Raw genomic sequence first — 26,263 nt, 5'->3', positions numbered from 1 at the left:
CATAGACCCCAGCACAGCACTTTGGAATAAACATTTTAACACTGCAATCTAAAATGGTAGCATCATGCTTTTGCATACCTTTTAAGGCTGTTAAAGAGGTCAGTTTTCCAGTTTTTCTAGACATTTAGATATTTTCCATCTATTTGGGATGAAATCATCCTCACATCTCCTCTTTCAACTGTGCTGCATTACTATATTCAAATTCCTTTGCAAAGTCTGTCATGCCGTACAGCAGCTGAAGAAGTTGCTTTACGTAGCCCTTTGCCTGTAAGCATGTCTAACACAGTGTGTATGAATATGTTCTATCTCCTAATCTGTATTCCTCTGCACCACACACAGGATGTTCCAAGTAAACCACATGAAAACAGGATTAAGCGTTCAATCTATAAACATAGCAGACATGCTTAGTAGGAAAGCCTGCAGGACTGCTTTCAGATTAATACACAAAAACAAAACTAGGTCTGTACCTTCCCTTTGTCTCTCATATGTATAAAGTTTGAAAAGCCAGGATTTCAGCTTGTATTAAACATTCAAAATTCAGTGTTTATCTATTCTACAAGACTCTTCAGTCAAGAAACTAGTGAAACATTTTCAAGAAGCAAAAATACCCTACCACACTCCAATCCCACAACTACTGAAAAAAAAAAAATTGACTGGTTTTAAGTTTTTAAATGGAAATTTAACATCTGATAATTTTCAAGAACCAAGGTTCAGGAAAACCTCATTCAAGATTCAAGACCCTCCCCCCTCCCCCCTCCAGGTATCTAAATTCATTCTTGAGTTTAAAAAAAGAAACATCATAAGGCTCAACATATCTTTTATTTTTTTTCTCATTCATATTAAGCAAGATGAACAGTAGCAAACCTTTCTTCTACCATCTTCAGTAATCTGAAGTTATCTTTCCAAAGGAAGTGTTTTCTCATGGTTTCAATATCTTCAGCAATTTAAGATGGAAGCACCCAGTTTGCAAGCAGAACCATCACGTACATACTTGACTATTCCAATTACAGTCATCCTCAGTCCCACAAATGAGTGGGAAAAACCACCAATAATACCCCATTACCTCAACCCAAAACCCAGCCAGATTCTCAAGTCTTCTCATGAAGGACGAAAGTTTCACATCGCCAGTAACTTAAATTCCCATTCCATCCTGCAGAATTAGCAGCCATCCCAAAGTCATTCAACCAGATTTCAGAAACTTTTGCGGCAATGAAGGCTTGAAAATACTCCAGGTTCAAAAACAGCATCACTGGGGGGGGGGGGGGGGGGGGGGGGGAAGAAAGGGGGTGGTAAATCCAACATCTTCTAAACAAGTTCTGTAGAACTCTTTTCATTAAAACAGTTGAAAAACCCACAAAGAAACCATTAAAAAAAAAAAAAAAACAAACAAAAAAAAACCCCTTTCTCCTCAATTACTGAGATACTTCACTTAAATAAAGATGATTACCTTAAATAGTTTCAAACTGCAGTATGTTCCACCCAACAGCAGAGATCTGCCCACACACTGCAGAATCAATCTCTTAATAAACAAAATTACTGAGTGTAATTAAGTGTGCAAGATTTTGCTCACAGCTCAAACTGCTGTGGTTAGGAAGACACCTGACTTTACAGTATAGCAAAGATCTTCAGGAAAAAACTATTTTTATATATATATATATATGTATCAATTTTGCAGATAGTAATATACATAGAGTTGACTTCAAATACATTCCTCATGTATTTGCTGAGTGACAAAGATGAGAAATTTCTAAAACCTTTCCGCAAGCCTTATGTAACTGCTCAGAGACTAATGCAACATCTGAAACAAAGACTGAAGCCCCAAAGATTAAAAATCTCATTTGAAAAAGCAAATCCATTGCCTCATCTTCTACCTCCCAGAAATGACAACACTGCAACAGGAATCAGGAGGAATTTTTCTGGAAACTTGCAAACTACAACACAGAATGAAGGGCAGCGATGTTCTTCCCATGAAAAGGCTATTACATGAGAGCCCACGAGTAAGAGTGTGCTTTGGGCAAATTTTCTTCTGACTGAAAAATCAGATTTTGGCTTGATTGTTTTGTTTTGTTACACTTGTACATTTCAGAGAAAGGCAAAACTAATAATTTTGAAATATCTGAAGGAAAATTGTTTAAATGTTGGTAACATTGTGCCCACAAATAAAAATCACAGTAGGAACATCATGATCAAACCGAGCATGTCTAAATTAAAAAGGGGTAGCCTTCTTGTAATTAAACTGGTTTCAACTGAAAATCTACAGGAAGTTTCAAACAACACCTCACCAGTCTTGCATGCAAACATTATACAGCATATAATTGTGGCCAAAAGGGGTTTGGGGTTTTTTTTCTCCTTTTCTCTCTCTCTCTTCCTCCCACCCCTCCAAAAGCTGGGAGTTACCAGAACCTAGTGGACAGATGTCTGGATGTTCTAAAGCAACTTCTGACAGCTTTGGCACTCTCTACAGGTGCAAAGGGGATATTTTCTTTATTTCAAATTATTCAGTTAGATCAGTTCAATGCCTAGCTTATTTAAAGTTCTTAAAGACTTGAAAAGGTGATAAAGCTGATTTTCCTCTCTGAATAAAAACAAGCTATGCAGAAAGGATTTACAGGTTCTAAGATCATGAAGGATCCAGTGACCCAAAACACGATGTTAAATTCAGTAACAACAGGTGATAAGTACTTCCTTTATTTAATGTATCTGTTTTAAATGCAAAATGGATTTTCATTAAATTTTACTTATCTGTGTAAAGTTGAATTTGTACGGAACTAGTAATCCCATTACTTTTTTTTTATTTTTGTTTTTGGAACTAAGCTAAGTTCATGGATACACAATTATAAAAATATTTTAACTCTACTCAGAAAATGAGAAAAATCTCAAAGAAAAAAAAATTTAAAAGTCAGTCTATCCTAACCATTGTCAAAGAGCAACTTGTTTCTCCATCCAGAAATCTACTGAGTAGTGTCATTTCCAAACAAAGTGTAATTACCTCATTTCCTACTCAAAACAGCAAATTCAGAAAAGTGACTATGCTTTTAAAATAATACAGTATTTAGATTTTTTTTTTTTCCCTATCACACTGGATAAAAAACACTGAATTCTGATTCTGTTTCTAATTTGGTCACAGACTTCCTGCACAACGATGCAACCCAGCAGGCATGTACCAACTTTCATGTTTGGAGAACGGGGCCAATGCGTATCTTACTCAAAGGCAAGAAGGTATTTTGACACCTAAGAATGGAAATCTGTATTCTTTCTATCAGTATAGCATATCGCTCCATAAAGTGTTTTATTTAATCAAACACTCCAGAACTGCTGATCTCTCCAAAAATAATGCCACTTCTTCACAATTCCTTCTGTAGGTCTCCTCTCTTATTCTGTATTGCTGAAAGACCACATGAAGGAAAGATATTTTGAATGCCTGCTCCTGCTGTTTATCCCCTTGAAGATAAAATCTTTTTTTAAGTCAATCATTGGCATAGCTACCGGATTACAAATATTCTGTAATGTTTAACCAAACAGTCAAAGTATTTAGCATTCTAGTTTAGTACTGCAAATGGTGCAACTTCATTAATTTTCGTCAGACTTTTTTGTGTGTTACAAGAGTTTTTGTGCGTTCCAAGTGAAGTCTGGGCATTAAGTTTCTACATATGTACAGATAAAAAAAGTAATAATTAACTTGAAACAAGGACCTTCTCAATGAAGATGTCTCTTTTAGTCATAGATATTTGAAAGACTTCCTTCAGATTTCATGTATTTAGTGCAAGAACCAAAATGCATTCAAGTATGAAGACTTTTAAGTCAAAAAAAGGAAGCGATCAATAATGTGTTTTTTATTAGAGGGTAATAATTTCGTAAAAAGAGCCTCCTTGATACCTGTTTTACACTTGAAAATAAGTTAGATTAAATCTTTCTCTCAACAAACACTTTTTTCAACTAAAAGCTGCAGATGATGCTTAGGAGCACTATTTAAATTATTAGGTCTGGATAACTTGCCTCAGTTTTAAAAATGCGCCACAAATCTCTCTAGAGATGCTGCTCATGCTACAAAAAAAAACTTGGGATGTTTCAAAGGACTGAAAAGAATGATATGATAATTATATGCTTCTGTTCCAAATGGATTGGAACAAAGAATATTTGATAGTTTAATCAAACAAACCAGTCCAGGCTGTTCCAGAGCAAAATAATGATGTGACTAATATAGGACTATGTGAAGTCTGAAAAATCAACAACGAAATCTCAAGAGAAAGAAAAACCACACTGTTTTTAAAACAATTTGATAATTCTTTGGCAATATTTCTAGCTCCAGACAAAGATAATTTAATTACTATTTTCTTTTTAATACGTTAGTTCTAAAAAAAAAAAAAAAAAAAAAAAAATTAACAGCACACAAACCAATAAAAACTATACATGTGAAATTAATTGTTTGTGTTCTACTGCAAATCCGTTCTAGATAATTGATAAAAATACTGTCATTTTCGTTGACAGAAAAGGATAACAATATCCTTAGATACTAAAACTGATAGAAAGAACACAAATGGTGGATAGAAATTAAAAATCAGACCATTATCTAAGACTGCTGGGTTTTTTCACTGAAATTGTAGCATATTAAGCTTCTGTTTATTGTAATATCTTTTAAAAACTATTTTGTATTGTGTAAAACTTCAGAAGCAAATTCATACAGAGTTGAAAAACTGAACTGTAAAAAAAAAAAAACAACAAAAACAAACAAACAAACAAAAAACCAAACTATAAACCATGACTGTCTCTTCTGCAAATACAAAAGAAAATTTCTTGTTTTGATTTATTTCCATACTTAGTACAACACTTTCTAAACAAATTATTGGGCAGAAAAAGAGGGGGATTTATTTTTATTCCAAGATTACAATAGAAAGGGAAAGCTGAAAGGATGATGTACTAATTCAACCCCCCCCAGCAGAATGAGATTTCTCAAATGTTGACCCAAGTCAATTCACTAAGTAGAGCTATGATTTTCTTAGTCTTACAATGTTTAAACATGTACTGAATATTGTAAAAGTCTAAACATTTATTTTAAGATGTTATTTTGTATGTCTGTATGGAATCATGATTATAGCTAATGTATAATTTAATATAGAGGACTGTTTTACTATCGCATTAAAATACAACAGAATAATACATTAAATCATGTAATTACTCTGGTAAAAATAAAGTGTAGCCTTTGGATTTGATTTTTGACACTGCTGCTCACTAGGAGAACAATGGAGGAGTACCATAAGTAATGTCAAGGCCACATGCAACTGTCAACCAATATGAAACAAAAAAAAGTAAATTACGAAAAAAAGTGAAAATACAGCATTTTTCTTTTTAAAAAAAATCAATCCCTCCTAAAGACAAAGTATTTTGTAAATTAAGCACAATCAATCTACATATCAAAGCTATGCACAAATCCAAGCATGTAGGAACTAAGAATGCGTGCACTGTGGTTCTAGAGACAAAATGTGTTTGCAGCAGACAGTCAACTGCACACAAGAGTCTACCGAAAGTGTGGTAGTATAAAATGGCTAACACCACACAGCAACACAAGAAATTTTAGACAGGAGAGGGGATTTTTAACTCTGCCGTGCTCCCTCAACTGCTGCCTAGTGACTCAGTGTAAAACTGCTGGCCAGGGACAAGACAGTCAGAAACAACTACGAAAATACATTTAGAAAATACCTACGAAGAGACCGAAATAACTTAATCTAACCACTTTATCAAAGATTCAATTAGGATGGATGAGATTCCCAGGAAAAACAAAAACTAAATTACACATAAAATATTATCAAGCCCATTCCTCTTGGTAAGATCATTCTAGCTGCATTATTCGTAACAGATGTCTGTCATATCTATGCTTAAATTCAGGAGTGAATATTCCACACAATCTGCACGTAACGTATTCCAGTGCTTACAGAGTTTCCCATAATATCTTATCTAGACATTCCTTGCTGCTGTTATTTCTTGTCTTATCAATACTGCACATGGAGACCAGCGTGCCTCTGCTTTGCAGCTTTCAAGAGATGCAACTCCTTAGAGTAATCTCATCTCTAAAAGAAAAAGAAGCTATTGTGTAAATTTTACCTATAGGCCATATTTTTAAGACACTCTATATTTCTAATTGCTTTCCTCTGGAGTTTGATTTAATTACCTCACATATTTCTTCAAGTTGGTGCCTAAAAATGCACACAGGTATGGCTTAATAGATTACAAGAGAAGCAAACAGATTATTTCACACAATTTTCAAATAATACGTCAACATTCCAGCATGACATTTCCCTTTTTGGCACAACTACAATGTTGCCTCATGTTCCATTTATTTTTTAGCTATTTTCCCCCAATAACTGCCCCCCAGAGGAGGAGGAAATAGCAGGCAGCACGCTCCATTTTCAATAGCAGCGAACTGTTAATGTGGCGCATACCATACCAGGAAACTCTAGCAAGTGTGCTGTCTGTTGATGGCTCCCCAGCTTAGCCGGTTGGCTGTCTTCAATCCCAGACACTAAAACGTTAGATTAAAAGGCAGCTAGTGCAAAGTTCTCAATTCTATGTCCTGGGAATCTTGGCTTATTGAATAAAGCACCCAGCTCACTCTCCCAGAGGATCTGGACTACTGCAAATCCACGACATGGAATGGGAAGCCTGAACAAGTCATAGGTGCCTGCAGACAGGTCCTGTGCCAACAGGTAGTACCCTACTTTCATGAAGCGCTCTTACCCAGCGGACAGAGAGCGTCCAGTGCCGCATGCCTGCATGCTCATAATATCAAGGAGACTCTGCTGTGCCCTTACTCGTACTGAGAAGCATCACAAACACCTGCAGGTTAGCTAGCTACAGTCCTGCACTAGCTTTGTCCTACAGTGCTCTTGCATTGTGTAGGAAAGAAGCAATATTGCAAGATTCTTTAATCATGCAGTTTAGGGCATTAAAAAAATCCCATGGCTTCAGGATGAACAGAGCTTTTAGGTTTAAAAAAGGAATGTTAATATTCTGTGTAACTAGTTACTTGAAGAGATCATAAGGGATGAAAGAAATACTCCATCTCTTTGAAGCTTTAAATCAACAGCCTTACTAAATACACATTAAAGGAATGATCAAGCAAGGCTTGAAGTAGTAGAAGTAGTAGAAGATGTAGACTAAGCCTAACCTGGCTATATAGTATATTTGTATATAGTAATAGTATATTTGAGTATATTCACACTCAAATTCTGAATCAACAAGGAACTCCCACATTAAAACAAAATATTGTGATAAAGGCAGCTACGGAACAGGAAAGACTTCTGAAGTTATCTGTGCTTTTCAAGATTCTGTGAATTACCCCATATAGTAAACAGCCAAAGCGATCAGGAAAACCACATTATCCTTTTCCAGCAAAAGAAATACCAGCTTCACCACTTCTGATATGTGCTGATGTGTGTCAAAACTCATTCTTCCACCCCCAGGCTCCTGTGTGATGTCTCAGACAGAGAGGAAGTACGCGCATGGTTTCATCTCTGGTTAGAGCTCAACTTACTTATCATAATACTAATTTTAAAAATACACTGTACACAATTCCGCTCAGCAACAATCTGCTCACTTCTTTAGTTTTAAAAGCTCAACTGCTGCAGTCAGTCCCACTTCCTCTCCAGAAATTATCTAGGCCAAAGCTGGCTGTCTTGTCCTTATATTCATTGCTCTGAAATCCTGCAATCTTGTGGCTATTACAGCTGTGGGTTTTTTAGCCTCAAAGGCATCCCATTATAATGGATTAGAATTTCATAACGCATTTTTCTTAGTACTTAACAGAAAAAGTGGTAACATAGCTTGTAGTCACTACAGTTGCTTATTAGATTTTTGCAATGGCAATACTCATAATGCTTCTGTTAAAAGGAACAGATGGAATAGGGGAGGGGAAGAATAAAAATGGGGGCTATTTAAGGAAAAAAGAATCTGATTTTAAGTGAGAAATTACTAACATACAGTTTCTGCTATATTCCAAACCCAAAATACACAACTACTTGTCTAAGAATCAAAATATGATTTGTCTTGTGTAGAACTATGTGAGTTGAGAAAATAAACAGCAAGCAAAAACATCACAGCAGGCCTGAATGCTACAGAATCAACAGGAAACTTCTAAAAACTTAAGTGCTTTAAGATCTAACTGGTACAAAAGTAAGTATATGGTTTCCTCGTGCTAGAAATCTAATGCAACAGAACTGTTCTGAATGCAAGTCACATTCATTTACTTGGTTTTTTTTTCCTGGTAACTTTGAATGGTCATCAGGATGCAGTTTTGATCTTTATGCAAAGTTAGAAAACAAGTCTAGTAAAAAGGCTTGAACCAATTCAGTCCTTTAAGAATATAGCCAGGAATGCTAGGATAAATATTCTAAGATCTCTTGTCTACCTGCAGAAAACAAGAATTGTAGCCATCAAAAATGAAATCAAATAAAACAGGTTTAAACAATCAAAGTTAACAGCAGACACTACCTACAGCCGAAAGTAGTTCTTCATTTCTGAAACTGGGGGGTGGGTGTGGGGAGTGCGGGTACTCCTGCAGGATCACCACCAACAATTAAAGAGATGGTGTGGTCTTTCATGGTTTTTTTTGCGAGTTGAATTAACAATTCAGAGGAGTTTAAAAGTGGAAGGCCTTGGCCCTCCAGACTCAAATCTCCATGAATGATGCCTCTCCATGTCCATACTCCTTCTTGCATCAGTTCTGGTATGCTCTTCATTAAAGGCTAAAGCAATTCAACTCACCAATCCAACAAACAGCTATTTGTTTCTGTTACTTTTGCTAAACTAGGTTTTTTACACTTTAGTGAGCCGAATCCTTTCACTGTAAGATCAAACACCAGAGTTAACTAAGTAGATGAGGAGAAATCAATGGGTAAATTGGCAGTCTGCCTCAAACTACAACTCCATAACCACTGCTTAGAATTTGTAAGGTTCTTGCAAAAAATACAAAAATTTCAATCCTAGAAAATACCCTCTTCTCTTCCCCACCATTTCATCTGTGTATGCAATAGCGTTTTCTAGTACCTTTTCATTGTACACTCTAGATTTCAAACTTCTTTTTCCAAATTCTAAAAATTAAATGTATGAAGCCACTAGCTGGATGAGGAAGATTACATTTACCATACTACTTGATTTTTAATTTTTTTTTTTTAAATAACTAGATAATCAAGATAGCTATCTCTTCTTCAAATGATCCTCTAAACTAGGTCTCATCACTGAATGCAAGTCAGAGATCTGGGCATCTAACAAACAGCTTTCAGTCCAACATCTCCACTAAATCCCTGAAGTGGTTTTAAACTGGCACTGAAAGCACTTCAGTACTGGAGTATATGCAAGGTCAAATGCAAGTTTGTATTCAAAGCCTAATCTACTTGGATAGCACTCAAAAACCAGTTTATGTTAAGTTTTAGATCCACTGCACACTATTTGCAAACAAAGCAGGTATTAGCTTTTCCAGTAAAACATCTTTTTCAGATGAAAAAAATCTGGATTGAACTGAGCATTCTGTAAGAACAGATCAAGTGATTATTTTAATAAGAAACTACTGCCATTACCACTATATTACTATATATATATAAATTCAAATTACAAATAGGATCAGTCCTGTCAAAAATAACAATACATTTGGTTTGCCATTCCAGAAAGTGTGACATTTGATGACTGGATCACATAGAACTTGTACCAAGACTACGACCCAGCATTGAGACGGTCTTTAAAATGCCTTCAAGGAGCAGAGATCTACAGTAGAACAAGAAAATGCTCCAGAACCATACAGCTGGACAAGCAAGATTCCTCAGAGCAAATCACTGTCTTGTAAGGGAAGAATAAATCTTAACTCCATGGATTTTAATAGCAATGGCAGACACTAAAGCACACTGGATCCAGAAAACGTGAGTTTCAGGTTACATCCATAATGCCAAAGAGATCAAAATATGAAGAAACATATTCTTTCAATAGTCTCATGGGTCTTGTGAGGATTTAACTTGGGGAACCCATTAGCACTGTTTGACACAGCACATGCACTCAAAGACACACTACAGTTACAGGAATATGGCCCCATGCAGACTTCCTCTCCTCTTCACAGAGCCTGATGTAGCTATTTAAAAAATTCAGCTAAAGGAAGGCTAAATATCACTACAAAGATAATTTCAGTCAATTACACCTCTTGCATATAGTTTCTGCTGAAATATTCAACTTCAAAATTCTTCAAGATTCAATATTCCACTTGGTGGAAATATACTCACCTAAGTCCCCACTTCAGACTACGTTAAATCCAAAGCATATAACACAAATATATCTTACCTACAAAAAAATGTTTTGTTATCTCCACCAATTTGCCTTTTGCTTTTCTCCTGTCTTTCCAAACAGGTTGTTTTTCATCTCAGTGAAAAGGCTCAGATTCACTAAGATCTAGACACAAGTAACAGAACCTGAGGATGCACTTCAGAACAGTCAAACCAGGCTCTCTCCTTTGCTTTCCAGTGACTTGCTCTGCAGAACTGCCCTCAAGTTTCTCTGCTGGCTTCAGCAGATTTAGCATACACAGACCAACAGTCTTTCTTCCTTTCTAGCTCAGTTCCAACAATAACTTTTAAGATTCTCATTCTGCAAACCAGCCAAACTCAAAACATTTTTCATTTGTTTTGGGTTTTGGACAGTTTTTGAATACAACTAGATATGCACTAATCCCTAGATTTTTCCTTAGGTCTTAGTGTAACCAAATCCTTATTTGGAACATTTTGGCAGATCTTCACTCGTGGTCTAAACTAGCCTTTTATTCCTAGTCAGTAACCTGCTATTCTTTAGTCTCCAGGGGAAAACATTATACAAGAGCTAACAAAACAGGTCTCATTTGGACAAAACAACTAATACACTAAGAGTGCAATATTTTGGCTTAAAAATAGTTAGCCCTTATATTTGGCTTCCCTGGAAATCCCTATGCCACAATTATGCATTTGAAACAGCTAATATAACAGAATAAAACTGGAATGAAATTCAAAGGCAAGCTAGCCAACAAGCTGAACTTTTTCAGGAACTGTAGGTAATTTCTAGATATTAAAAATATATACATATGTGTTGGGGGGGTGGTGTATATAAATAAATGTCACCCTGACCACTATTACTTTTGCAGCATAAATTTCAGAAAGTAGTGATTAAAAGTATTATGCTTTATATCTATACTGGTCTCTTTGCAATACATCTGGCATGATACATTCTAGATATATTTTTCACTGTCCTGCAGTTTATCCTTTCCTATGTTTTTTCTCTTTTATTAGCAAATACTGATTTTTCTCTCCAAGCGTCCTATGAAGAGGATTCTTCTTCCTAATAAACAATTATTTAACATCACATTAGTTAAGACACAAATAACATACAATAACTACACATAAGCAAAACATCAGTATTACCCTTAGGCTTAGTCCAGCAGATGTCTGAAGTACAGTCTTAACCATCCTTGAACTGCCTGTAAGTTCTACCACAAGTATATATCTGCATATTACATCTTTCAAAAGAGTCAAATAATTCTTCAGCGTCCTGTCCCAGTAAAAAAAAAAAAAGGGGAGAGGGGGGAAAAAAAAAATAAAAAATTTAAGGTACCTACTACTATGTATGCAAAGAAATAAGATAATTTATATATGCAAATAAATATAGTTACAAAAGGACAGTTGCATTAGACAAAGGTTTTTGTCAAACTTTCAAACCTACTGATTTTCTCACAAAATTTTAGTGGCACTATAGGTCCCTGAATAACAAACAGGCCTACCAACAAGCAGCTTACTTGTCTTACTTGTATTTTCAGATCTCCTTAGAAGCAGGCTGCAAAACCCACAGCACCTGCAGATCACTGGTTGAATACCACTGCAGTAAAGACACTCGGAAGACAAAGTTAAAAAGAAGTTAAGTTATTAGCATGACTATATACATACTTGCACTGTGCAGAAGCATCCAAGCAGCACTGAAACAGATTCAAATTAAGTTCAGTCTGCCACTACCATAAAATGGTTGGTTAAGACTAGAGAAAGCTCCCAGTCAAGAAGAGCAGACAGTAGATCAGTTAAGACATAGCTATGTAACCCACATAACCAGTTATCTGAGCCTGGAAGAGCAAAGAAAGAACATTATTTTCTGTTAAATCTACTGATGTTTTCTTACCAGCATGTACTGTGACACTGTTGACATATGCTACATTTACATCCTTGCAGAATATAGATGCCTTAACTAAGCTGGACACTGGATAGCTAGGGCAGCACAGAAATTAGTACAGCGAGCAATTTACCTGAAAAAAACTATGGTAAACTATAACTCATGCTAAGCTTTGTTCTCTCACAAGCAGGCTACTTCCATATTGGCACAGGTATCTCTGCACAACACTGCGCTGCAAACATCCCAAAAGAAGCAGCAAGTAAGTGAACCTGAAGTTATCCCAAGAGAAATCACAATGTTTCTTTCTCAAATCGTAGCACAAGGCAATCCATACCTCAAATCAACTTCTGGCTGAGCTACTAAGAGTGATGTTAAATTTAAAGAGCCTTGCTGCAGCAGAATATTCTATTGAATAAACCTTGTTTTCACTAGTGTAATCTTCTGACAGGAAAATACAGACAATTATTTTTTACAGTGCACTTCTCTTTCAGACAGATAGTTCCTCAGATTGTTACATAAATTGTAGCTCCTCCTCCCACTCCTCAAGTTGTGAAAAGCCATGCAACTTATCTGCATATCCCACTTACCCCAGATTAATAGAAAGAAATGCCTGGACTATGTCTTCTGAAGGAAGACATATGTAACTCAGCATAATTTTACATCGATAAAAGAAGTTATGACTGAAATCTCAAGTCCATAATTTTGGAGTTTTGCCTTTTTTGCTGATAAAAACTACACTTTTGCTTTAAGAATATTCTTCCATGAGCTAGTTTTACAAGTTTCCTAACTTGTAGAAACACAACTCATACCTTGTAGAAATACAGGCACACATACAAACTCCTCTCCCATCTCAGCACATTTTCTGAGAGTACTACTGACCAAATATTCCTGCATGGTTAGTAGCAACTGGTCATTTCTCTTTTTTACCCCTCTCCACAATTGCATTAATCTTATAGAGTTCTTCTCCACTGAAATGTAACAGTTCAGTATTTAAGCTTCAGGTTTGTGAAAGGAGGTTTTGGGAAAAAAGCTAAATATAATCAATATGGCAGTTATTCAAAGCAGAGATGCAAGCTTTTCCTGTTCAACTAAGTTCTACTATTTGAAAACCCTTTCAAGAATTTTTCAGCAGAAAATACCCATAGCAAAAGACTGCAAGCATTAAAAGTAACACAGATTAAGAAAAAAGAAATAAACAGTCAAAAACAAATTTAAGAAGAGATTTGTCAAGTGCTGCATAATCACAGAGTTTTAACATATTTTAGATGCATGCTACACAGAAAGTACAAGTGCCACTGTAGTACTATAAGGAATGAGAACAGTATACAAGCAGCCAGTATTCAGCTAGGTTACCTTTCAAAAATTAAGGAATTAAAGGATCTAAACTATTTGTTTCATACCTTTCATCCAATTTAACTACCCAGAATGCTTCAGTTTCTTTGGCTACTCATCGCTGCACCTGTTTCCAAAACATCTTCAGCTGGCTTAGCCTGTGACTAATGGCAGCCATTTCCAGGGAGTGGCTATTTAAGGAAAAGATCCTTGCTCTGACTCCACAAAACTCTTCAATATATTAAAGAAGAGAGAGCAAAATTTTTGAAGTTGCATAGGTGATCTAAGACTCTACTCACTGCTTTCAAGTGTGCTGAAGCTATTTGTAAAGCATGGGTTTTTTCTTAAAAGTCTTTAAGCCGCTTATACTAAAACCTTCATTTTTTTAGCCTCTTTTCAAAAAGTAACATTTAGGATTACTAAAGTGAAACAGAAAAAGTCTATCCAAGTTTTACTTGATAGTCTTCTGTACAGCAACAATTCTACTGCTACTTTCCAGATTCTGTTCTCAAAAGTTCAACAAGAGGCATCCCAAGGGGTCCTCAGTTCCCAAGACAATATAGCATTCTTACAATGCCTATCAATAAAATATCAGTGTCTCTGTGAAATCAGCAGCTTACAATACCAACTACATATGTCAATGGAATTCTAAGTAATTACATTTTTATGATCAACAACATTTTTCCCTAAGCCTAAGAAGATAATTGATATTCTGAAATGCACAGCTTAAAGAACAAACTTAATCTTCCAATACTACTGTATGACTAATCAGCCCACTGTAATATTTACTGTCACAGAAATACTGTACATCACCACGGCTAGAAGCAGAATACCCAGCTAAAGAGTTCACGCTGGCTTCTAAGCAATTGACATGTGCCCACATATTTGTTCGTGTACTTGGCTGGGATATTCTCTCAGTGGGCACAAAAGCTGTATTAGGAGAAACTGCCAGACAAAAGAAAAGATGTTGCCGTTCCTTTAAGACTAAGGATTTTTCTTGTAAACACAGGGTAGTCCCATTTGCAGATGGCATTCAAGTATCACACTCTGTTTTTTTCTTCTGAAGTTTAATTCTGAGCAAGCATAGTAAGGATATCCAGCTACAGCAATAACAAAATCTGGAACTGTATCTGGATATGTCTGGAATCAAGCAGCTGAAGTTTACAATTTTCTCTCTCTCTTTTTTTGTTAATTTATTTATATTAAGATGATAAAATCTGATTTGCTTCCTCAAAATTCCAACTAAGTAAATATGATATACACAAATAGTGAAAACTTGATCAGGCCAGCTTAAGTATCATGAATGATTTTTATTCCACATAATAGATGCTACATTTGATATTTATTGTCAGGCGATAATTAAGATTTTATTACACCACTTCAAATGTTCAATTAACTGCTGTTGCACAACAAGTTATTCCAGACAGAAACAGGTAGGATTGTTCTCTATTTTAATGCAAAATAGACTAAGTAGAATTTTACTGGACTGGAATCAGTGCTATTGAAGAGATACAAATAAAAACATTCCACTCCCTTAAAGCTGACCTGTTACCACTCGAGTTGCTCTCTGGATGCTACCAATGCCATGTATATTACCAGTGAAAAAAGTCTGTCATAGGGACACACACACCTATCTCTCCATCACTGATATACTATTATTATGCTGTCATCAAAAGAAATTTTTTCTTACTATACAGAATGTAGCAAAAGCAACTCATTCATTTCACTTGCTTCTAAAAACCTGAATCACCCTACACTAGTAAGTATAAATACTTACTCTGTATTATCCAAGCAAAGTCAATGTATGAAATAAGAGATTTATTTTAATACAGTGAAATATGTTTAACTTATGAATCCAAACATTTTGGCTACCATCCTGCAAAGTAAACTGAATCAGAATATTAGTTCAACAGCCAAAGAATTACCAACAAAGAAAAACTGCATTACTGCAGAGAGATCTGTAATACACGTACTTTCTGGAACTTAATGTGAAGTTATTCCAGGGAACACAGTTAAAACAGCAGCCTCAGCAGCCCAGTTCCAAAAACAATCAAGAATAGTAGAATATGTTTGAAGTGTGACTCTTTGCAGGTTCCTGCCCATGCATCCAACACTGTCCATCATCAGGTGACATCATCTTTTGTACTACTTGATTTTTAGGAACATAAAAGCTGCACTAGTAATCTGTCACTAAAGGAATGAATCCAAGCTTTAATGTCTTTTACATTGTCCAACATTGGAGGAAAATAGGCATGACATTTCCGCAAAGAAGACACAAACACTGCACGGTTACCCAAATCATGTTCTATGGGTAAATCTATGTGGACTGTCATTATGAAGTTCTGGAAGAGCACCTCAGAATAAATCTGCACTCACAAAATGGAAATGACTTAAAGTTGAATAATTGTCTCCATTTTGTGTCCTTTCCAGGCAACAAGGTACTGGTACATATCATACTCTAATTTTTTTAAACTATAGTGCAACCTTACTTCTGCTAAAGTTCTTCACTGTCTCCCTTGATGCACATCTAGCATGACAATCTTCTAAAGAAATTAAAGTGGAAATTTATAAAATTATTGCTATGTTTTCAAAAAAAGCTTTTATATTTATGGAAGCACAAAGATTAAGAATTATATATATTTTATTTCTAAGTTTAGTGATTTAATTTGAGGTAACGTTCATTTAATATTACAGCAACATCTATCTTTCACTAACAGTGCAGCAAAATAAGTTAAAAAGTGAAAACACATTTTCCATTACAAATGCCTGAATTCTGAAATGCTGGTATAACATGTACTCATTTCCAAAATGTGTCAAGCCCTTACTATTTCTCCCAGGAAAAGAAGTTACATTAACCTAAGTATCATAGCATTAACAAAAAGATTAAGCTAACACACTCACTTATACATGCATACAGGATATTGGAAAGTCTATCTTCTGCCATTATAGATTAATATAAAACATTCTTTGTGATCTTAGAAGAATGTATTCTACATTTATCTTTAAGAAAACATGAAGTGGACTATTTTAGATGTACAAATAAGAGATTTAGCACTTGCAAGCTGCTGTTGATAGAACAGCGGAAAATCTAAAGGAAAGAAATTATCACAACGGATCAGGTTGCCCTGCCACAAACTGAAACATTTTTTTCAGATCAGAAGAGAATGTGAAAAAATAAACACACAAAAAAATTACTCCCCATTATGTTACTAGTTACCACCTGAAACTTAGCACCAGACACACTTTGTTCTGAATTTCGCTGAAGTCAAACCCCATTTCCCTGCCCTTAGAAGGACAGTGTCAACAACGAACAATAATAAGTTAGCAGGGCATCTGGGAAGGAAAAGGATCCCTGTTCTTGGAAAGGAAGATAACAAATGTCATCTATATTTTTGCATTAAGTTTCTGGCTATAAGCAGAAAGTGTCATACACATTACCCTGCCATCTCCAACTGGCATAACTCCTGACTGTCACTGGGTCTCCACTAATCTACCCATAAAAACACAGGCCTTCTTAACATACAAAGAACCGAAAGCTTGACTGCTATTCCCTTTGATTGCCTCATCGAAGTTGAGTGACGTAATTTCTCCCCAAATTATTGTTTCCAATTGTCTTGATTTGGAATAAGTGTAGCACAATTGCTTAATTTTTCCACCCAACGGTAAAAATACCTATTGTCACAATATATGAACATAAATATTAGATACATGAACATTGTAACCTTTAAAGGATAGGAATCTAATATTTACAAATATTCTTCTGCATAAAATTATCATACCAACTGTTTTATCTAGTTTGAGGGGGAACTGACAGTATTATTATTAATATTAATGTTATTATTCCCAATTATTGAATAAGAGCTTGGAGGGAGCAGGGGAAGCAAAGCTTATGTTGGCCTCCTTAAAAAATACTTGAAATAGTTTATTGTGTCTAATACTATCTCTTCCTTAAAACCTCTTCATCTTTGAACTTGAAATCAATGTTTATGATATTAAAAAAAAATAAAGTTTATTCATTACCTTAAAGGTACACCATCAATTCCATTTAATCTTTTCATACAACACCTTCTAGAAAACATGGACTTTAAACTTTTCTATAAGTATTGCGTCCCAGCTAGTAAGCAAACCTAAAAAAACCTCTATGGCAATTTCATGTGTAGACAGTTTAAAAAACGTTTAGTCTAATGACTGCAAACTGCTAACTTGGGAGATGGATGGGGAAGAAGGTGCGTTCACAAGCAGTTTAAACCAATTCAGGTCAGTCTCTGTGCACTTCTGCTTTCCTCTCCTTCCTTCCTCCATCGCAATGGTAGGAATCAGCCAGGTCAGCGACCGGCTGCAATTGAAGAGTATATATATTTGATTGTTGTTCAGTTAATTTCAGTTTGATTCAGTCCACCCTAGGACCACACAAATGGACTGCTGGCACAAAAAGCAACTAGAATAAATAGCCAGGAGTAGAATAAGATGGGACTGCATTCTTCCATGACCATACAAGCTTAATGAGACAAACTACTTATGAAACCAAATCTTTTGCTGTAGGTTGTTGGGGCACAAACCAACAGATTAAACAATGAGAAGAACAGCAAACTCGTGCTTCTGCCCAAGAACAGTGTTATGCACCAGTTAGTCTAACCTGGGGTGATCTGCTGTGCAACACTTAGCTTAAATGACAGCTGATGAATGCTGTCTCTAAATAGCGTACTCCTTAAGGTGGTGTGCCAAAGTCACCATCAAAGACTATGTCATAATTTGGGAGTTCTGCACGCTTAAAGGTCTTTTCTTTGCCATGCTGACTACCTTTCACTCCAGAGCACAACAGCAGCGGGAGCAAGCAACTCCAGGTTAACTGGAGATGACTATTGTTTTAGCTCACAGTAAGGAAAACTACTTCTCATAGTTCCTACAATGTTTCTGCTTAGCTCCTAAGAAAAATCTTCTTCAGAGTGCTCCCCTAGAGGTTCAGGAAACCCCAAAATAGTACTCCACATTCAATTAATTAATATACACTCACTCAGGTAGTCAGTGTAACACAGTGGCCACACATAACGCAGGCAGGTCACCTCAGTCCTAGTTTTCTACAGGTAACTCAGCAACACCCTCCACTACCCTGCTCCGACAGTCTCACACAGCTGCCTTTCCAGAGCTTGCTTATAAACAGTTCTTGCTAAACAGGTCATGACTGCTTTACATGCTGCCTTCCAACCAAAAGAAAAAAAAAAAAAAAAAAAAAAAAAGCACAATAGCGCTTTATTGAATTTCTTCCCTAGTTCAAACTAATCATCAGAAGGAAAATAGATGTCTTGTCAAGTACAGAATATCAAAGTGGCTTGCTGTCTTTTCCATACTTGAATCTTTAATTCCCTGAAACACCTTCTCATCTGGTCACCCCATGTTAACAAAAAAAAAAAAAAAAACAAACACCAAAAAAACCACCCAACCACCTAGATTTATGACTTTCCATCAAAACCTCTTAAAATAATTATTAAAACACTTACTAAATCCCCAACATTTAGTTTATGCATAGGGCTAAACAATTTTCCTTAGTTCCCCAGAGGCCTTTTGAAATCTTCTAGAAGTCTTTAAAATTCCATTCCATACACACACAAGGAAATACCCAGTGAGTGGTAGTAAGCACAGTAACTTCCAGGACAACATCGGAAGTGCTAAACAGGAAAGGCAGAAAAGAAGTATTTGTTACTGAAGCACGTCAACTAAAAATCAAGCAACCATTCAAGGCCTGACTTACCAACATTTCTCAACTGTGATTTGAATAATATTTAAGGCAAGCAGAGTTCAAGATCCATGTTTATTCAGATTTGTACATTTAAAACAGCTGAAGTACCTATTATAGTAAGTGGAACTGCAGAGAACTTACTATTGCCTTTCACAACAGGTTAACTGCTTTCAAGGAAGCACAAACTGATAAATAATCTAGCATTTGGATGGCTATGTATCACATTAGGCTGCCAAGTAAATTTAAGCTCTAGGTTTTTCTCTAAAGTTTGTTGTGTTTTTTTAAATATGGAAATCTCAAACTCTTCAGCCTACTATAAAAGCATGTATTTTGAAGGGAAAAGTGTGTATCCATAGGATTTAAACAAAAATTTGAAACCAACTTGCAACAACAGTATCATTTCCACCCTCCTCGAAGTTAGCTCTTTTTTTTAGTTTACATGAGCAGTGAAGCACTCAGATTAAGTATTTGACAGTGATTGTAAAGCTTAATACCTCAAAACCATTGCATTTTGTTTTGAAAGACTTCTCAACTACAATGCAGAATTTCTTTGAAAACACAGACACACAATGTGCATCACAGCATGCTTCTGCACTACATGTACAAAATACTTGTTTCAGATTACGAAGTGAACTGAATAACCATCTCAAAGTGTTCTAGTGAAGATATGCAGATTCATTATTCTGTCTACTAACATTCTTCTTAGACAGTATCCTGATACTATAGTCATGCTGCTGTAAGAGTGTTGATCCAAAAACTTTTCACCAACATTGAAGATAATAATACAGGCAACTTAACTTTTCTAATGCTCATAGTTTATTACGACTTTAGTTTTCTCAGTCTAACACAGCCATTTTTCCAGCAGGTGGTCTAATTAACTTTGAGTTCTTATCAACACACTCAGCTTACTGAACAGTCACATACTAAACGTGCAGGTTTGAGTTCAAGACTTCCATGTCGTTTAGCCACTATAAAATATACTAAGATTGCCATTTCAAAAGCGCAAATCACCAATTTCAAAATAACAGATTATTCCAACGTGACTTGTAATTGCTTGGTGCAAGTAGTGTTTGCTTGCCTTTCTACAAAGTTACGCAAGCATGAGGAAGTCAGTAACTGCCTCGGATCACTTGTTCAAACTGGAACATCAGGGTGGAATTTAAGAAAATCCCTTCTCATAATGCAAAAACAAATGACAGGGGAAACCACCTCTTAAGACTTGCCTGTTCTCCTACCTCCAGCACAAAAACTACTCTAATAATACTCTTCCGCTACAAGTCTCCATTTCTGCTGTAATTCAAACAGTTAAGCAGAAAGTGAAAGGTCACTACATTCCATGACTGGTGTCCAGCCTGTATAAGAGCAACAGGACTTTCAGCTGACTTGTGCTCGAAGTTGAAACTCAGTGACTGAAAAGTTTACTAGATATTTCACTTTTGTCCCCTGCCATATTGGCAGAGAATACGAGCAACAGACTGACTGGCTTCAAGGGAAAGCAGTTACAGCATCAGTGTGCACCAGTGATCTCTGTGGATAGCTAGAGAGGTCACTAGGAACGACGACTGAAACCAAAATGTAAATTCAAGATGAATTAAAACCAAAACAAAAATCCACCATAAACTGTACACATGGCTTCCTTGATTTTCTAGTGTGGTAGCTTTGAGTAAGCACTCAGGAACATCTAGGGCTATCAAACAGAAATATCTATAACAATTGAATATTTCATATTTTACAGACTGAAAAACATTAACATGCAAATAGCATAAAGACATTTAAACAATAATTTCAGATAACTTAATTCATAGTACATTGCTCTGGCTTCTGGGACATCCACTATTTTTTATCTCCAGTCAGCAGTGAACTTTTTAACTACAGTGGGTATATTACCCTCATTAATATATTTAAATATCAAGTAAATGCCATGATACATATTAAAAATCTCAGGAGCATTTACAATAGTTCTTAGTACAAATCATTGGTGAAACCAAACTTGTGTTTATTTCTTTCTTTAAAAGCATACGCTCTGCTTTCCTGATTTTGAGGAAAAAATACAAACAAACTACAAAAATGTTTTTATATATATTGCTACCTACTTAGTAGGTAGTAATTTGATGGCATGTAATCAGTTTTTAAATAGTCAAACAGATTCTACATGCTTCCAAAGTATACTTAACATGAAAAGACCTTATGCAGAAGGTGCCTAAGTTAAACAAAAAAAAAAAAAAAAAGCTGCACTACAACATACGAATCATCCTAGCCATTATCTATACAACTGTATTAAGTACTATTCGAGGTCATTCAACACAGGAAAAAGCCTGATTTAGTAGAACATCACAATAACAAGCACGATTATGTCAAGACTTGAATACTTCTTGTAAGACATATTTCAAGACTGCTGTCAAGTGGTCTTCGCAGTCCATGGGACGACTACTTAATAGGCTAAAGTTACTAGTTTATACAAGGGACTTTATTTCCTTAGATTAAGTTGGGTTATTGTGCAGAGAACAACTACACCAATAGCTTTGCAAGTGGTAATCTCTTAGCAGGCAGCACACCTCTCCTGTCTCGGAGGGTTCTGAAATGCAAGAGCACGAGTGACTTAAAGCTTTCTGTCAATATGACTTGGCGCTCTTCCTAAATATACCTCACGTGTTATAAACATTCTGTCCATACTACACAGATGGGAAAAACAAGTCAGTAAAGTTAAATGAGTTGTTCAAGTTCACCCAAAGAGACAAAGACATTGATAAGGAATCCAGTTCTAATGCTCTATGCACTGTAATATACAACCCTCTGCACTTGAAAGAATGACCAAGGCATAAATCAAAACACAAGGCCCCAGTCGTGCAGTCAGCAGCAAGTCTGCAGTCCGCAGACTCAAAGTAAGACTAGGCCTTAAAGCACCAAATCCTCTACATGCTGAAGTGTCCTTGAGGCATACTCTTTCAGTAACTTACAAAATAAATGCACACAAATATACAATCATATTTAAACAGTATCTTGATGTAGCATAGTCAATGTTACCTTGCAGTGATACAAACTGAAAGCTAAGATTTCTCTCAAGCACTCTCCCCTACTGCTGCTTATTGGACTAATTTGTATACTTGTAAACTTAGAAAACAAATTACAAATTTAAAGCCAGGCAGAAAGACTGAAGCACTATCTTACTCCTAGAATCTTACAACATAGTCTTCGTTAGACTGTTGATTCTTAGAAATCTCTGTTTTGCTAAAATTCTGTTAAAAGTTTCACTGTAATAACTAAAGCTTCAATGTAATGACTCATAGATTAACCTCACTTAAAGCACAGTAAATAAAGTACTGGGAGTTATGTCAAGCATATATAAGTTTAACACTACACACACACAAATTGCAAAAACTGCAGACTTAAAACTTTGCATTTGAACACTCTGGCAGAATTAATCCAGATTTTAAAAAATAAATAAGAATGCAATAGTAGCACAAAATTTATCAAAGAATAAGCTGAAAGCTTTTTTTTTTTTTAAATACAGCTCTATTAACAGGTTTCTGTGTCTGCTACTTTAAATTTCAGTATTTGTTACATGTTCAATTCAGCCTGAAGAGGGTCTCTATCACTATTTCACAGAGCACTTTGCAATCCACTTGTGATCCGACCTCCTCATCCTCCCAACTGTCTATCTACATATTTATATGGCTCTATAATCACAGTATCTGAACCTAATCTCTATGGCAACTGTAAGATTTGTTTACATGGAAAAAGAATATTAAAAATGTATGTAAATTTAGCTGTCATTTAAATAAGTGTTTTTCCTTCTGGGGAAAACAGCTCCCTATCCTGCCTCCTATTTCTCTTGCTTCTATCTCCTGAATCCCCACCAGGGAATGAACCACATTTGGAAAGCTCCATATCATACTACTTTAACAGCCTGTTGTTGTAAAGTCATAAGTAGTTTACTTTCAATGAATAAGATGTGTGTAGTATTTTAGATCTTAACACTTGTTAAAGAAGGATCATAGGGAAGGCAATTAAAATATGACTTTTTAAAAGATACTGTCATGAAGTCACCAAAGTAAAAAAAAAACATGCTAAACCTTTAACAGCTATACAAAAAGACTTTGTTTGCTGGTCAGCAATTCAGATCAATCCAGAAATTTTTACAGTCCATATCATTTACCATTTCCAGCAGTGAATATAGTACTAGGTACACATTTTACATAATAGTCATTCAGAGACAGTAGGCACAATTCCAATAGTACAAGACCCCACATACAGACTGTTCTTTTTTATTAATAAAATCAAAGAGACTATGTATCACAGGTTTGTAATAATTATTTTTTATAAGATTTACTGTATTTTGAAATGAGATTTACTGCAGCCCAGCAGGACTGGGAGCTGAATTACACGGGGGTCATGGTAACATAAATGGCAGTTGGAGTAAGACATCATCAGCAAAACGATTTAAAAAAAAAAATAACAAACTCAGTTCTCAAAAACTACTTTCAGGTACACAGATCTTTGCCACACACACAGAAGAAATAATTCTATTCCACCCATATGATTTTTTTTCTATAGAACTTGCATAATATATTCTAATTAAATAGTCTAGAAAGGTCCAAGAGACGAAAAATGAAAAATAATGGAGGATGTGAATACTACACAGCACTCAGAAGAAAATTAGAACCTGTTTGAAAATCTTTCTGCACCTTACAGCAATCATTTCACTGCAGAGAATCTCTTACGTGCACCCTCCCTGATCATATCAAGATTACTCATTCAATAGAACTCCTATTAACAAATACAAAGTAAGTAAATCTACCATTTAACGTCTGTTCAAGTAAACACAGTTGTATAGCCAGCATTTCCTCTGCAACGTTACTTTCTCAAGCAGGGTGACTGTCCCCTGCTCCTCCATGAAGCAAGCTCAGCACAGGCAGCCATGTCCTTATTCTCCTACAAACAATGTTTCTGAAGGAGAACAACCCCCGCTCAGCGAACTTAAGAGTTTCCCCCAGCACACGGCGGCGGAGCAAAGCCTGCTCCACCGTCAGCAAACGAACTAAGGGACCAAAACAGCAGCGGAGGGCAAGCAGCGCCCGCAGTCCGGATCGGCACCAGCACCGAGCCTTGTACCGGGGTCGGGACAGACAGACTGACAGACAAGGACAGCATTTCTTCAGACAACCCTCCCTTCTGTCCCCTCCCAGGCACACAAGCGAGTGTTTTACCTTCATGATGAGCTCAGGCTGCGGTAAAAGCCTCGACAGGGGCTGAGCGGCCGAGGCTGGACCTGGAATTTAAAACAAAGCGCTAAGGCACCGCACCAGCCGCTCGCACCGGGCGGGGGGAGGGGAGGCAGGGATCGGGGTGGGGGCGCTGGACTCCTCCCGAAACTCCCCCTTTCCTTCCGCGGATCCCCCCTTTCTCTCCGGTTAACCCCCCCCTCCCCTCTTTTCTCGGCCGCTGCTTCCCCTCCAGCTCCCACACACCGCGGCTTCCCGTACACTCGCTGCCACTGACGCCATTTCTGTCAGAGGAGGAGAAACTTGCCACAACAACAACCCACCCCCAGCTTCCCCGGCTGCCGCGGGCGGCGGGGGGGGGAAGCGTTCTCGGCCGCCTCCCAGGGGCGCTGCGCCCCCTCCCCAGGCACCAGGCGGCGGGAGGGGACCGGCGGGGGTCCCAGGGTTGGGACCCCCCCCCCACTTTACCGCGGGGAGCCGGAAAGAGGGCAGGAGGAGAGAGGAATGGAGGTTCTTCCTCCATTGTACGAGGAAGAGTGCCTGTGTGCGCGGCGGGGGAGTGGAGTGGTGGGGTGTCGGTAGCAAATTCCCCCCCACCCCCGACACACACACGCTTTTGTACGGGCTGCGGCTCCGGATCGCGACGGCTCCTCCTCCCCCCCCCCCCCCCCCAAATAAAGGAAAGCGCTGACTCCGCGGCAGGAGTTTCAGCAGCAACAGCCGCAACTCCCCGGCTCGGCGCAGTGGGTCCAGGCGGGGGGGTGCGGGGGGGAGAGAGAGAGGGCGGGATGGAGGGCGGGAGGCAGCGGAGGGGAAGAAAAGGAAGAAGAAGAAAAGAAGGGAGCGGGGACGGGGAGGGAGGGGGGCGGAGAGAAAGGGGCCCGACCTGCTCGGCGGGGACAGGGAGCGTGTGTCTGTGTGTGTGTGTGTGTGGAGGAGGGGGCTGGAGAAGCCGCCGGTCCCTCCCGCACGCAGGCGGCACCCGATCCCCCTCCCTCCCGCCCCGCCGCTGGGTTGTTTGGTGGGGGGGGGGGGGAAGAAGGAGGATCGGCGAGTCCCGCCGCAGTCTCGCTACGAGGAGAAAAACAACCGCCCCCCTCCCCCCCGCACGCACGCCCTGCCGCCGCCGCCGCCTGGCCCCGCGCCCCCCCGGGGCCCCGCGCCGCCTCCCTACCGCCGGTGGCGGGGCCAGGGGGGGCTTCTTCTCCGGCTCGGCGCCCTTACCTTTGTTCCGCGGCGCTCGCCCGCCCGCCCGCTACTCCCTCGACCGGAGTCGGGGAGGAGAGAAGGGAAAGGGGCGAAGCCTCCTCTCAGCTCCAGGCCCCCCACGGCGGGCCTCGGCCCCCGCTAAACGCTCCAGCAACGGCTCTGCTCGCGAAGGGGCCGATCCGTCCTGCGCGGCCCCGACGGTGGCGGCGGTAACTGCTCGGCTCAGAGCCTCTCGGTCCCCCTCCCCCTCCCACACCGACTGACTGACGGGCGGACGGATGGCAGGACACGCCCCCTTTCCCCGCCTCCTCTATTGGGCCCCGGCCCGCAGAGCCCGCCCTTCCCTCAATCCCATTGGCCGCCGCATCGGAAATACTGACATCATTTTTCTCCACTTCTATGGAAACTGAGGCCCGGCGCCGAGGGTGCTGATGGGTGGAGCTGTTCTCGCTCGCCATCCGCCCCGGCTCGAGAGGCGGTGCGGCGCGGCTGGCGGACTACATCTCCCAGGGTGCATCGCGCGCGGCCGCCGCGAGGGGCCGGGTCCCCGACCGAATGCTAATAAGCAGAGGGGGCAAGGCTGGCGCCTGCGCAGTGAGGCGCT

General features: G+C 38.3%; 1 protein-coding gene across 2 annotated transcripts in view; it reads right to left on the bottom strand.

The window, feature by feature from the left end:
* Nucleotides 1-25,894, bottom strand: part of ARID4B (AT-rich interaction domain 4B) — an 89,989-nt gene extending 64,095 nt beyond the window's left edge. For both annotated transcript variants that reach the window (XM_086743636.1, XM_086743637.1), the window contains exons 1-2: nt 25,675-25,894; nt 24,436-24,497 (exon numbers count right to left, since the gene is read on the bottom strand). In XM_086743636.1, coding sequence (XP_086599762.1) covers nt 24,436-24,441 — 6 coding nt within the window. In that variant the 5' untranslated portion in view covers nt 24,442-24,497; nt 25,675-25,894. The remainder of the gene's footprint in view (nt 1-24,435; nt 24,498-25,674) is intronic.
* Nucleotides 25,895-26,263: the final 369 nt, after the last annotated feature.

This window comes from Chlamydotis macqueenii, chromosome 3 (assembly GCF_036417535.1).
Source record: "Chlamydotis macqueenii isolate bChlMac1 chromosome 3, bChlMac1.mat, whole genome shotgun sequence".
Taxonomy (NCBI): Eukaryota; Metazoa; Chordata; class Aves; order Otidiformes; family Otididae; genus Chlamydotis; species Chlamydotis macqueenii.
Note: the sequence above shows the minus strand (reverse complement) of the source record. Positions and strands in the feature narration are given on the sequence as shown.